This window comes from Equus caballus, chromosome 28, assembly GCF_041296265.1.
Source record: "Equus caballus isolate H_3958 breed thoroughbred chromosome 28, TB-T2T, whole genome shotgun sequence".
Lineage (NCBI taxonomy): Eukaryota > Metazoa > Chordata > Mammalia > Perissodactyla > Equidae > Equus > Equus caballus.
This window is the reverse complement of record NC_091711.1, coordinates 11,208,921-11,222,435: the sequence shown is the minus strand read 5'-3', so window position 1 is coordinate 11,222,435 and position 13,515 is coordinate 11,208,921. Positions and strand designations below refer to the sequence as shown.

The following is a 13,515-nucleotide window of genomic DNA, read 5'->3' as shown; positions in this document are numbered from 1 at the left end:
AGAGCCAATAGGACTGGCTGAAAATAAGATGTGGGGAAGGAGTGACTGAAAAAGAACAAAATGTGTATTCTTGCCAAATTTTCTCCCTTAGTCTCCCATTCAAGTAATCAGGCATCCTAACCTCCAGTCTCTGTGACAGTTCTAGTTACCAGCATTTGCATAGCATGTCATAATTTGCCTATTAATTTTTCATCATGCTTGGATTGTAGAATTGTAGAATGTCAAATCTGGATGAAGTTGCAACATTCTCCCTCCCACCTGACAAATTCTGACTCATCCTTTAAGTCTCATCTCTTATCTTATGATGCATTCATTGACTCTACCCTCATGTAAGACTTAAGAAAACTCTTTCTTCTATGTTATTTGCTGCAAATACTTCCACAATATCAATCATTTTTTATTTTTTATTACATTCTTACCATTATCTCAAAAGACTGAGTTCTCAAAGGGCAGAGAGCTTTTTAATCTTTGTAACGCTCATTACATAGTATTTGCAAAATGAGTGATGAATACATAAATGAAAAAGTATCTGGTGATTTCCCCTTACCTAAACTATGGCAATTGGTAGTCACACTAACACTTACAAAGGCAGCCTGTTCCATTCAGATACGTCTAATTACTGGGATATTCTTACATTGAATTAAAATCTTCTCTTTTAAAAGTCACATCTTTGATTTTAATTATATATACTCATTAAATGGATAAGGATATATTAAATTCAAAACACTTTTTATCACATTTTAGTGATAAATGAGTTACAAAACTTAATATAGAATGTACTTGCATTATATAAGAAGTAGGACCAATATGAAATCCATTAACTTCCAGAACCAAACATTATATTTATAGGACTCTGAATATTCAACTTGCAAGAACCAGTATTATGAAACATCTATTAGAGTCGCAGAGGGTATAATTAATAACCTAGCATGACTTCGAAGTGGGCTGATAAATGGAGAAAACCATCACCATCAGCGGTCAATCTTCCAGTTTTATAGAAGTCATTTAATTATCTTTAAATATCAAACACATGTACATTTCTACATACACACACATATATATTTTAAATTTATAGCATTTATAAGCAATTAAGCACTTTCCATTATAAATGAGTTCTGATTGAGAATTGTGTGGATCTACAATTGACATTTTCCTAGCCAGAATGTCCCTGGTAACAATACCTCATTTCTATACATGCAGAAAGAACTGATGAGCAAAGGAGGGCATGCTCCAGACTCATATTTGGGTGCAAAGGCAAACTCCTAGGGGCCCTGTGACTTTAAGAGATGATCACTATTCTGACTTGAAATCTCTGCTTCTTCCTCTCTGTAAAGTGGAGACAACATTTCTTTCTCATGGGTTTATGATAAAGTTTAAGTGAGAAAATGAACCTAAATCTTGCAACACAGAGACTTTCACTGATAATACCATTATAAAATAGTAACTTATTACTATTATCTTTCAAATGATTAGCAACTCCAGAAAAGTCTGTCAGGGATTTTGCAGGAAGATTCTTAAATAGAGTTGGAACAGTCAGAGTTGAAAAGACACCAGGGGTCACATAATGCAGACAACATGATGCTATGATATAAATATCTCTCACTGAGAGTTAAAAAGCTTGAATATTGACTACTCTACCTTGAGAGGATTGACATGATCATTTATACCATTATTCTGACTTGATAAAAGATTTCAGGCCACTCTTGGCTCATGTATAGACTATAATGTGAAACCTTTTTATTAGATGATTTTATTTATTTTCAACTACTTTATATAATTACAATAATACAAATAATTACTGACATTTGTAAGTCATTTATTACAAATCTAGCTCTGTGCTAAAGTCTTTACATGGGACAGCCTTATTTAATCTTTAAAACAACCAAATAAGGTAGACATTCTTACCAACCACCATTCACAGGATTAGAAATTGAAGTTTGGGAAAGCCCGTTTACTATACGGTAGGTACTGTTCTAAGTTCCGTATAAATATTAACTCATTTAATCTTCAAAACAACCTTATGAGGAAGCTTCTATTATTATCATCCCCATTTTATAGATTAGGAAATTGAAGCTCAGAGTCTTTAAATACTTTACCTAAAGTCACATAAATAATAAATGGCATCTTTGAGATTCCAACCCAGGCAACCTGGCTCTCGGGGCCATCATGTCAACAAAACCAGATGCTGTTTCTGAACAAGGGAAGAGCCAACAGACTTTACAGCCAGTATTTTAGCTAAATTGGCCACACCACCTCATTTGTATAATCTTCATTTTAAAGAGGGCAATCAGAAACTCAAGAGGTTGGAGAGTTTGGCAAGGTCACACAGCTGATCCACACTTTAACCTCTAAGCTCTGCTGCTTCCTCTTTTCAAGAGTCAAAGTTATGTTTTCAAATGTACACCACTGAATTTATATCCACTGGATACTTTATTGCAAACAAACAAACAAAAATGCCTGTTGCGACTTCTAGAAAGGAGCAACTAGACTGGCAGATACATTCTTTCCGCTTAGATTTGCACTTTTCTATGAAATTCATTTGTGTTGATTCGAAATGACTGATGTTTTTACAGAATATATTTAAGAGCCACAAGTATGCTGAGTATGACGTTTAAAACTTTGTGATTTTTTCATATATTTTTGAAAGGTGGATTATGATTTGACATCTTAAATTCCCCGTTGTCAGATCGGGACTCTGGAGTTAGAAAGAGTTGCAGACTCCCATCTGATTCAAATACAAAGGTTTAAAATGAGTTATTGCTACTAAAGCCAGAATAGTAAACTTAAATGAGGTGTCCCGGGAGCTAAAATGCAATAAGTATAAATTCGTTTTGCTGGGTATATGAAGTCCCAGGAAAAAAAGCGCTTACGTGTTTCATTGAGGGAAAACAAATCATTATAGTTATGTTCTTTACTTCAAAAACCCATAAATTTAATAGATTTTCTAACTTTCTAATCTTGACTCTTCCTTAATTATAGCAGGTCCTACTTCCTATTCAGAACATTTCTTCCCTATTGTTGAACTGCCCACCTGCCTAGGGACGCCTGTTCCTCCCTTGGCGTCTGCTCACTGACAAGACAGTGAATGAAACTGGAGACACAGCGGTAAGTGACATATTTCTAATTGATTAAAACAAACCACAGGACAATAAGCAAAATGTGCTATTTTTATAACCGTAGAGTAAGGTAGATATTTTAAAATATAGCATATATTGTATATTCTAATACACAAAATAAAACAAATAAAATGCAAAAACAAATTAAAGTATAAATATAATAATTATATAGATTATTATTTTTGTCTAGAAACTTATGCCTAGCTGTGGAAAATTACTATAAATTTTATGTTGGGAAAGCGATGCCTTATAAAGAACATTTAACAAACATTTGCAATGTGCCAGAATATACAGTAAATACTTTATATGCATTATCCCTGTTACTCTTCCCAACTCTACAAAGTAGACACTGTTACTCCTATTTGACAGCTGGAGAAAATGAGACTAAGAGATGTTAAGCAACTTGTCCAAAGTCTTAGAGCTGGTAAATGGCAGAGCTGGGCATTAAATCCACATCCGTCTGATTCCAGAGCCTTCCCCCTTAACTATTATGGTATACTGTCTCCTAAGGGTAAAAATAAAAATATCTATGAACTCTATAGTCCTGAGAATTATTTTAAAAGACTAATAATAAAAACAGCAGTACTAGTAGTAACAGTAATAGACACAGGAGAATTCACGGCATCTGAGTTCTATTTTGCCTTCAGTAACAAGCAGGTTAACTCTGGAGGCCTTCAAGTTCCTGACGAGAGGGGAGGGGAGGGGAGGGCAAATAGGACTAAAGCTTATTGGAGGGTTTTTCTTGAAAAATTAAATTCTAGGCCTATATCATCAGATTGAAACATTGTTCCAAAATGACGATACACAACAGGACTCCAGCAGCCTTCATATCACACGCTGAGGAGGAGGACCTGTAAATATTCACTACTGGGGACGAACAGAGGTCGCCTTACCTATAAATGAATGGTGCCACCGTGGCAGTGTTCGGGTGGCTGTGTTGCTGCTGTTGAGGGAGCTGGACAGCACCATTTCCGGCACCCTGCCCAAGGCCTTGTGCCACCGGCACAGCACAGGAACCAGCGGGAGAAGCTTGGCTGGCATCCCTTCCCTCCAAAGGAGCAGGGCAGTGGGATGTGCTTGCTTTCTCAGCGGTCATGGGCTTGGGCAAAGACTGGGAAGTGCTTCCCTTGGTAGTCCTGAATTTTTCTGACTCTTTGCTTGCTGCATTACCAGGTGAAATGGTTTGCTTTGCCGTTGGCACCTTTGAGCCCGGTTTTGGAATCCCACTGGAAGATGGGATTAAGCTTTCCTTCTTGGCTGCTGTTGTCTTACTGCCCTTTGGGATCAAGCTTGCAATTTTAGAGGTCTTTTTTGGAGCCATCTCTGTCAACTGATCCTTCTCGTCCTTGACCGGTTTTTCAGTGCAAACTTTATTTTTGTCCCTGTTCTTTTCCTCTTTTTCCTTTGGCTGTAGCAAAGACTTTTTATTGCTGAGATTTTTGCTTCCAGCTTTTGGAGGGGCTAATTTAGGTGACACTTTGGGGCTGCTGTTTGTTGAGCCACCACTATTCAGACCACTGTTAAAACCTTCCATTTCACCAGATTCAGAAAAGGCATCGTCATCCTTCCCAGCGTCACCGAGTCCTGAACTGGGAGACTGTGGGGGGCGTAAAGCAGTCCGAGCATTGACCAGCTTGAATTTTTCAAGCATGGATTTCTGTCCCGAGGGAGCTGTTTTGACCCCTTCCGAGACAGGGGGCTTCAGTCTGTCTGCAGATGGTGTGGGAGAGGTGACAGGGCTCGACTGCTTTACCGTCAGCATGGTCGAGGTGGCGCTGTGCTTGACATTCATGGACTTGCTGCGCCAGGGCTTGCTGGCGCTTGGAGAAGGGATGGCGGAGGCAGGGGGCTGCGCAGCAGTGCCCGGGGGCTGCATGTTGCCATTCGCACCTGAAGATGGCTGAGGTCCTTTGGAGGAATCTGCACATTGTTAAGAAAAAAAGTAAAGGAAAGGCTTATTAGTTTTGATCATTTATATCACACCACTGAGTACTTCCAACTACAGACACGTGGAAGTCTCTCTCCTGTGAACTGAACACAGACATGCTGTGTGGCATCAATCACCTCTGTGATGTGGTTGTTTTTGTACCATATATCAAAAATTCAGTGTCTGAGAGGCATTGATTTTTTGGAAAAAACTTGCTTCTTTTTCCCTTCTAAAATTACTCTTACCCAAATGAACTTGGCTAGCCACAGATAACTAAAGATGAATAAAACACTATCCTTTCCCTAAGCAATTCTTTGTATTTTTTCCAATTACTGCTGTGGCTCATAGCAGTAAACTGATATTCCACATAGCCCTAAGAATATGTTCTATAATAAATATTGAGAAATTGCTTTAACCTACAGGAAGCCTAGCTTATTGTTATCTGATTAAATATGCTCATGAATCATGATTAAGCTTTTTGTTAGTATTGTTTATTTTTATTTGTATAAAAAGTATTGAAATTTATGCTTGTATGGGTCAGATGATTTACTAAGAAATAAATATATTATATGTATACATATATAACATATATATTTATAACAACTCTACAAGGTATGTATTAACATTATCTTCCCTTTTTTACAAATAAAAAAACTAAGGCAAAGCAGGACTACATAACTTATTCAAGGTCACTTAGCCTGGATTTGAACTGAATTCAGAGCATTTTTAACCAACACACCTATAGCCTCCTGTGGAGATCTGAACAAACTTTACATTCTAATAGAAAATAAAATTGCTTATGGGCAGCTATAGGAAAATAAGGCCTTTGTCATAGAAGCATTTTCCAATGCAGAAATCTCACGATGACATGAATTTTTACAGGAGTGCTATAGCACTGATTAATGCCTGATTACAAGTCTCTCATTTTTAAGCATGAAAACCTAAACCAAAAAGAGATTTTCTGATATTATATAGAATAAAAAAGAACTGAGCTTGAAGTTAAAAGACCTCAGTATAAATGTTAAAATTTGGGTATTTTATGATGGTGGTCATTTACCTTAAGTTTCCTCTGCCAGAAATGCCTCCCTCTTTTACCCTCTTGTTTTTTTTTTTTCTTTTTGTGAGAGAGATGGAATGATAAATGATTAAATTAGATGTTTATGTAAAAGAGGCATCATTTGGTTCTGTTAAAATGCTAGATATTGGGGCCGGCCTGGTAGCATAGTGGTTAAGTTCGCATGCTCTGCTTTAGTGGCCTGGGTTCGCAGGTTCAGATCCCAGGCATGGACCAACATAGTGCTCATCTAGCCATGCTGTAGTGGCATCCCATATACAAAATAGAGGAAGATTGGCAAAGATGTTAGCTGAGGGTGAATCTTCCTCAAGCAAAAATAAACAAAACAAAAACAAACTTGATAGTAACAAACAGATGCAAAGATATTTTTGATGAAATGCCCAATGGAAATATTTCATAAAGAATTTCCTTTTCAGAATATTTAGGAATTGGAGCCCATTAAATTTCATTAAACATTCATATTTATAAAACTACAAAGCTTTTACTTTTAAATGTTTTCTTAAAGCTGTCAAAATGCATGATAAACAGTATGTAATCAAGCCAATTAGTACAGAATACCAGTCTTCCTATTTTTCAGAAGAAGAAATTGACATACAAAAAAAAGGAAATAAAGAATTTAGAGGAAAAGAAGTTACATTGTTAGTTGAATATTTGTGTGAGCTGCACTTTTTTAAATAAATGTGTCTAAAATAACATATTTGTGAAATTTACATTAACAATAATCGTGTAGACAAATGCATTTTATATTAAACTTTCTTAAGCAAATTGGTATACTAACGTTGACTTCTAATTCCACACTACCTTTCTACAATTCTACATTTCAACTGGGAAAATAAATGTAAGACTGTATGTATATCCTCTAGATTAAAATGTATTAGTTCACTGAAAAGCCAAAATGCTTACATGGTATATTTAAGTTTTAAAGCATATGATGATAAATTGCTTTTTTCCCCAATATTCATGTAAAGTCTGTAATTATGTCCATTTCTAGAATATTTATACAGATCCATTAGGTTCATATACCAACACCAAAGCATTCTGAAAAACAGTGGGAGTATTGACTAATTCAAGATAAACATATCAAGCAAGCTTCAAAACATTCCATGTATCAAGTGTGCTCACTCTCCGTGAATGGATTTCAACCTTTGACTTCTGTTGTAAGTCTAGGTAATTCCAAATTTATTTCACTGACAGATCCCTTTCAAAGACTGATAACATTTCATCATGATTTAATAATCCTCAGTAGCAGATAAAGTACATTGTCTACCTACAGGTAGAAATGCCTGCTAAATATTTCTTCAGAATAATTCATACTATTGGTCGGGTCTCAACTTTGACCTCACTTCTTCTGAGGAAAAAAATGAAAACCCAAAGCGAAAACATTATCCCCACTCCCACCTCTGACCATCTTAGCATCAAGTCTGGAGTGAGTGGCTCCTCTACCTTCTTCCATAGCTTATTTCCTCTATTACAGCCATTATAACTCCCCTGTAATGTCCTGCTTCCTCCACCACATTGTGCATTCCATGAGAGCTGGTTTTGTATTACATACACAGCACGCATTATTGGACACGCACTGAACTATGTATTCGACATAGAGTAACCGAATCCTCCCAAGAATGGCATGAAGTTTTCAGTTATCCTCATTTTACATATGAAGAAACTAAAGCACAAAAAGGTTAAATAGCTTGGCCAAAGTTATGCAATTTGTTAGTGACAAAACTGAGAACTGAACTTAGCTTTGATTCTAAGTTAATTCTATCAACTACTATATCATACTATTTTTCAAATGTATAAGGATAAGCTCAATGGTTCACCAACTATAATATTTCTTGAATATAGAAACAGAAAATAATGACCATGAAATTAATGCTTTTAATAGAATTATATCAAGTGAACTTTATTTCTCAATTGCCTAGATTCAATTAGAAACTAAGAAACCTCCAAACAAAATGAATTTTCTCAAGTTCAGTGAATTGTAAACATGCCCATGCATTTCACACAGTGACCTCACTGTTTTGCTGATTTTTGTCCAACATATGGCTCTATTTTCCTACTATGTCCAGCAATATTCATCAATGCTATTCAGTTCCTACAATCTATAGGATTTGAATCTAGGCACACCATCTCTTCATATGTACTGAGTGTCTATTCTATGCAAGACACCTTGTAATCTAGTCAGACGAAAGAAAACAGACTCATAAAAGATGAATGATATATATTAAATGTTAAATGAGTAGGAGGTGGGAAAGAAAACAGTAGAGGAGATCAGAATTGCACAAAGCATTGCACAATATTAAGTAAGATAAGATCAAGACAAATGTGTTAAGAGAGATAATGTAAGCGTTCAGGGCAGGAGAAACATTTATAAAAATTTTTTAGGGAACTATGTGAAAATTTATTCTATTTATTTACATTTTAACAAAATGTGCATAGATATATTGGGACACAGATTTGGAGAGAAACATAGCACCCCCAAAATCAAAGTGTAGTCTGCTGTAAATATTGTTAAGAGGAACATGATGGCATCACATTGAATTCATCTTCAGGTTCTTACTATGATCTCAAAAGTCATTTGCAATCTTTCTTATTCTATAACGAAAATAATGTTAATAATTATTATGAATATAATAAGGCTAACTGGCACTTTATTGAAGATTCTTCAACTGCATTACCTCACATTTAGTGTTCACAACAACCCAAGGAGGTGGGAAGGGCTCCTATTTCTAATTCACGTTTTTGGAAAGCAAAGCTTTGTGAGACTCAGCACATTCAGCAGTGCACAGCTGTGAGGAGCAGAGCTGGAATTTGATCCCACACTGTGTGACTCTAGAGCCCAGGCTCTATCATTGTCTTAGAGTGCCTGGCATTCTGAGTGTTTCACATAGTGGTTCTCACACTTTAATGTGCACAGCAGTCACCTGGGGACCTACTGAACGCACTTCACCTTGTGGTCCAGCAGACCCGCAGTGGATCCTGAGATTCCGCTTTTCTAACACGCTTCCAGACGATGTCAGTGCAGCTGGTCACAGACCATGTTTTGAGTGGTAAACGTTGAACAGACTCAGACATCATGGAAATTGCTGACATAACAGCTTTAAAGAGTTGTTTTTTTATGACAGTCTCCATATTGGTTAAACTTATTAAATGTTCCATGGGTGTGCAACATCAATATTCTTCATTCTTTGAACTTTCGGACCCTTGGCAGTTCTGTATTCTTCTGGATACTTAACATTTTGTGGAGAGGGGTCACTACAAATATAATAAGCCCATCAGGTTTGCCTAACATGCTTAATGTCACCATTTTAGCCACATATTTAGTGTGTATCTTCTGTGTATCTACAACTAGCTTAAGAAGCCAGGGGACTCCTACCCCTGTTTGCCTGGGAGCTTGGATGGGAAGGAGAGGAAAGGGAGTAAAAGGACCAGTCAGGGGGCTGGCCCCGTGGCCGAATGGTTAAGTTCGCGTGCTCCGCTGCAGGCGGCCCAGTGCTTCATTGGTTCGAATCCTGGGCGCAGACATGGCACTGCTCATCAGACCACACTGAGGTAGCGTCCCACATGCCACAACTAGAAGGACCCACAATGAAAAATATACAACTATGTACCGGGGGGCTTTGGGGAGAAATAAAAAAAAAAAAAAGGACCAGTCAGGATGCTTTTTAAGTGTTCTGACATTAGCTAGATAGACTGCTACAGCAGTTCAGGTACAGAGGAGGAGTTCCAACATCACTACACCCAAAAATGAGACAGGAGGGACTCCAAATTATGACATCCACATCCACCCCACAGTCATGGTCACAGCAAAAGCTGTAAAATCCTTCTCAGATGAGTACACACATATAAGATACTTCTCTAAGCTCAGCTCCAAACCTGTCCCCAGCCTGTCCCTATAGAACAGCAACAAGCTGCTTCAGGTTTCAATAAGAGGACAAATCATAGGTCGTTGTGCATCAGGAAGGCATTGGAATAATACAAGTCTCTCTGGATTCCTCACAATAAAGGTTGCAACAACAACAGCAGCTGAAATGGCAACATCTGTAGCTCCTACAGAGTGGGTGCTGCCACAAATTCTCACCTCTGTGCCATTTATATATTCAATATTAATTAACCTGGTCTCACACATAGATTTCTGAATGTTGATAACTCAGCTTCTGACTGTGAATGAGCTGTCATCTGGGTATAGAGAAAGGAGCAGATACCTAATGCACATATTTAAAGGCACTCCTGCAATGGATTGGTATCTCACATTCACAGGGCCTTTCTCTGCCCACAGCCCTGCTCTTGCTCTGGCCTCCAAGGAGAAATCCACTCCCTCTCCTTTCCCTCCCCTTCCTCCACTTCCATGTCCACCATCACCAACTTCGTTACAACCAAACAATGTTATTTATCAGCTACTTACTTTTTCCAAGTACTTTGATACATGGTCTGACATTTAAAACTCTTCATACATGGTATCTCATCTAAACCCATAATAATCTGCAACATACTTATGATTTCTGTTGTTATAAATGAGAAAACTGAACTTAGAAAGAGAAAGTAACTTGTTCCAAATGACACATGCAGTGAAACTTAGAGAAGACAAAATCAACACTGGAACTCAGGTTGCTCTGACTCCAAACTTGGAAGGCTTTTGACTCTCTCTTCTCTCCATATATTTGCTGCATACTCAGAAATTCTGCTGGTATGTCTCTCCAGAAAGCCACATGTTTGTCACAAGAGTGAAGTTAATTGGGTAATTCCTTAAAACATGATTTCCTTCTTCTTCAATGAGCAGACTATAAATGAGGAGAACATGATACAAGATACTCTCTACTCAGTAAACTATATACTATCTCCTTGGGTATCCTACTTACACCATTATTCTCAGTTTATGTAAGAATAGATGTTAATTCATGCTTAGAAAACATTTAAATTCACAGAGTTAATTTTTAGTTATCTCATCTTGCAAAAAAAAAACCCAACATTGATGACGTAGGAGAAGTACCAATCTAATTCTAAAATAAATATATGCAGGAAAATGTGGCAGTCGCAACAGACATATGGGAAGTTTAGATAAGGATATTTCTCCGTGGAACTTGACCTAGCTTTAGAGTTTAGCACCCTTTGCCAACTGTGCTATTAACCTAAGAAAGGGCACAGGAAACATCCTCAATCTGCTTATTTTTCTTCCTCACTGAATAGTATGTGGTTTATATGGAAGCAAACTAGCTTTCGCTTACAAAGTAACAGCAAAGTAACAATATTCAAAGTAACACAAAGTAACCACAACAACGACCGTAACACTATTCTCTTAAAAGTATTCACTGTGTAGCAGGCGTTGTCCTCAGTGATATATTTGGTCCCTGGTAAATATAAGACAATATCAGCATCACAGACCATTGAAGAAGGAAGGAAATAATTAATCAATGTGGCCATCGCAACTAGTTTGGTAAATAATTAATTTAGACTCTCACTTGACAATAATATCAAAACACCCTTGAACATTTTAAAAAGTAAAAAAAAAAAAAAAAAAGTAGCATTCAAATCCAAATACGTCTTGTTAAGTTGGCCCCTTGTTCACCTCACCACACTGTCTTCCATAAATTATTGCTTGTGAAATGGCTCCATCATCAATTTTAAGATGACTCCACAGAAATATAGAATGGTTTTACAGGGATCTGCACATGCTCATCTGGTACCACCTGCAATGTTAGAGTGCCACTTTGTGGAGTATTGCAAAATCTAAGAAAGCTTCCATTCACCAGCCAGTTTATGAAAAGTATGTACTTTATGTGAAGATATGTATAATATGTGTACACTTCAATATATGAGCATTTTTACACAAGCAAACAACATAAACACACAAGTCTACTTAATTATATCACCTGAAATATGTACCTAATTATACTACCTCACCAAAAACCCCAAGATTAACCTGAAATTATCATGTTAGCAATATATTTTAGGATTATATAAGTATTAAGGAAATAAAGCAAAAAGTCATGGTGTAACACATAATTAAATTATCAGTAAAGGAATATAATAAGTAAAACACTTGCATTGCCTTGAAAAAATAAAACAGTTCAATTCTCTGATCATATAGTAATTTCAGAGTAATTTAACAAAAAAGAAACAGAAAGTACTTAAGAATAGATATCTATGTTTTTAGCAAAATTCTATGACTAACGCAATGCTCACAGTAAACCTTATAGTTTTAAAAAGTTCAGTTGCAATGTTGCTAAATTCTCAGTATCAAGCCTACCAATTCTACGTTGAGTGTAAATGAAACTAAACACCTCCACATCAGAAGATACCTAATTATGATCCAGGAGAACAGAAAGGAAATTTCCTCTTCAGTAGACGTACAGGTACAAAGTAAAACTCACCTGGGAGAAATAATGGAAAGATGGTAGCATGCCCTCTGGTACTATGGCATGTTTCTTAGCAACATGGAAAAATGACTCTCTGCTGTGTCATTTTTGTCAAGCAGTAAGTGTTTACATATCACAATTCAGAAACTGAATTCCAAATAAAGCTAGGAATATTTATATTCCTAATAATATGAAACTGTTTAGCCTTTTTCATATTTATTATCCAGATTTTATAAAACAAGAATGATTTCTTAAAATAATTTGCTCAGGCATGTAAAGTATATGTCCAAATGACCCAGGGCATCGTTTTCACAAGATCCCTGATGCCCAGAGAACAGGTATTGACTTTTCTTTAAAGCATATATCTGTCTAGAGTACCCTTGTAGGGTGCATGGGCAAATTGATAAATGCTCATGTCAGAACATATTATTCGTTGTCAGTTTCTGAATATCAGATCACCAAGAGAAGAAACTTGGACTCTCAAAAGAAATGCTTCTCTACAAGCAATGCTATCCTCATTTCACCGTTTGTTCTGAGAAATTTGTTCCTACATTCCATTTCAACAGAATGGCAGGATGGCATTGCTATCACTGTAACAACATTTCTATTTCAGCCTTCTCTGCAAGTGATAATCTATGGCCATCTTCACTGACCTTTCAATTCATTTGGTGAAATGGTGAAATGAGCACACTGTTCTTTTGAACTGAATCATTATTAAAATGGTATTACATGGATCTTTAGAAGTGCAGTTTGTTACTCTCTACCGATTTCCTTTCATTAACGTCACACAATTTGCAAATAAGCTATTTTTACAATCCCATACATGTGAAAAGCTACTGTGCTTTCGACAATATGTTTTACAGAAGAGAAGTGAACTTGTTTTGATTGTAAGTAAACCTTCATTATCACAAATTCTAGAGATGCTTCAGTTGATTCCTTTATAAGTCATCACCTAAGACTTGTTAAAGAAAGCAGGAAGTACATTTCCACTGAGAAGCATTCAGTGAGCACATTACAGATCATTTAGTTAGTCCTTCAAATAAA

At 36.6% G+C, this 13,515-nt stretch overlaps 1 protein-coding gene across 20 annotated transcripts in view; it reads right to left on the bottom strand.

The window, feature by feature from the left end:
- NAV3 (neuron navigator 3) overlaps positions 1–13,515 on the bottom strand; it is a 776,877-nt gene that overhangs the window by 168,242 nt on the left and 595,120 nt on the right. For all 20 annotated transcript variants that reach the window (XM_070254197.1, XM_070254199.1, XM_070254205.1 and 17 more), the window contains one exon: positions 4,010–5,036. In XM_070254197.1, the coding sequence (XP_070110298.1) occupies positions 4,010–5,036 (1,027 nt within the window). The remainder of the gene's footprint in view (positions 1–4,009; positions 5,037–13,515) is intronic.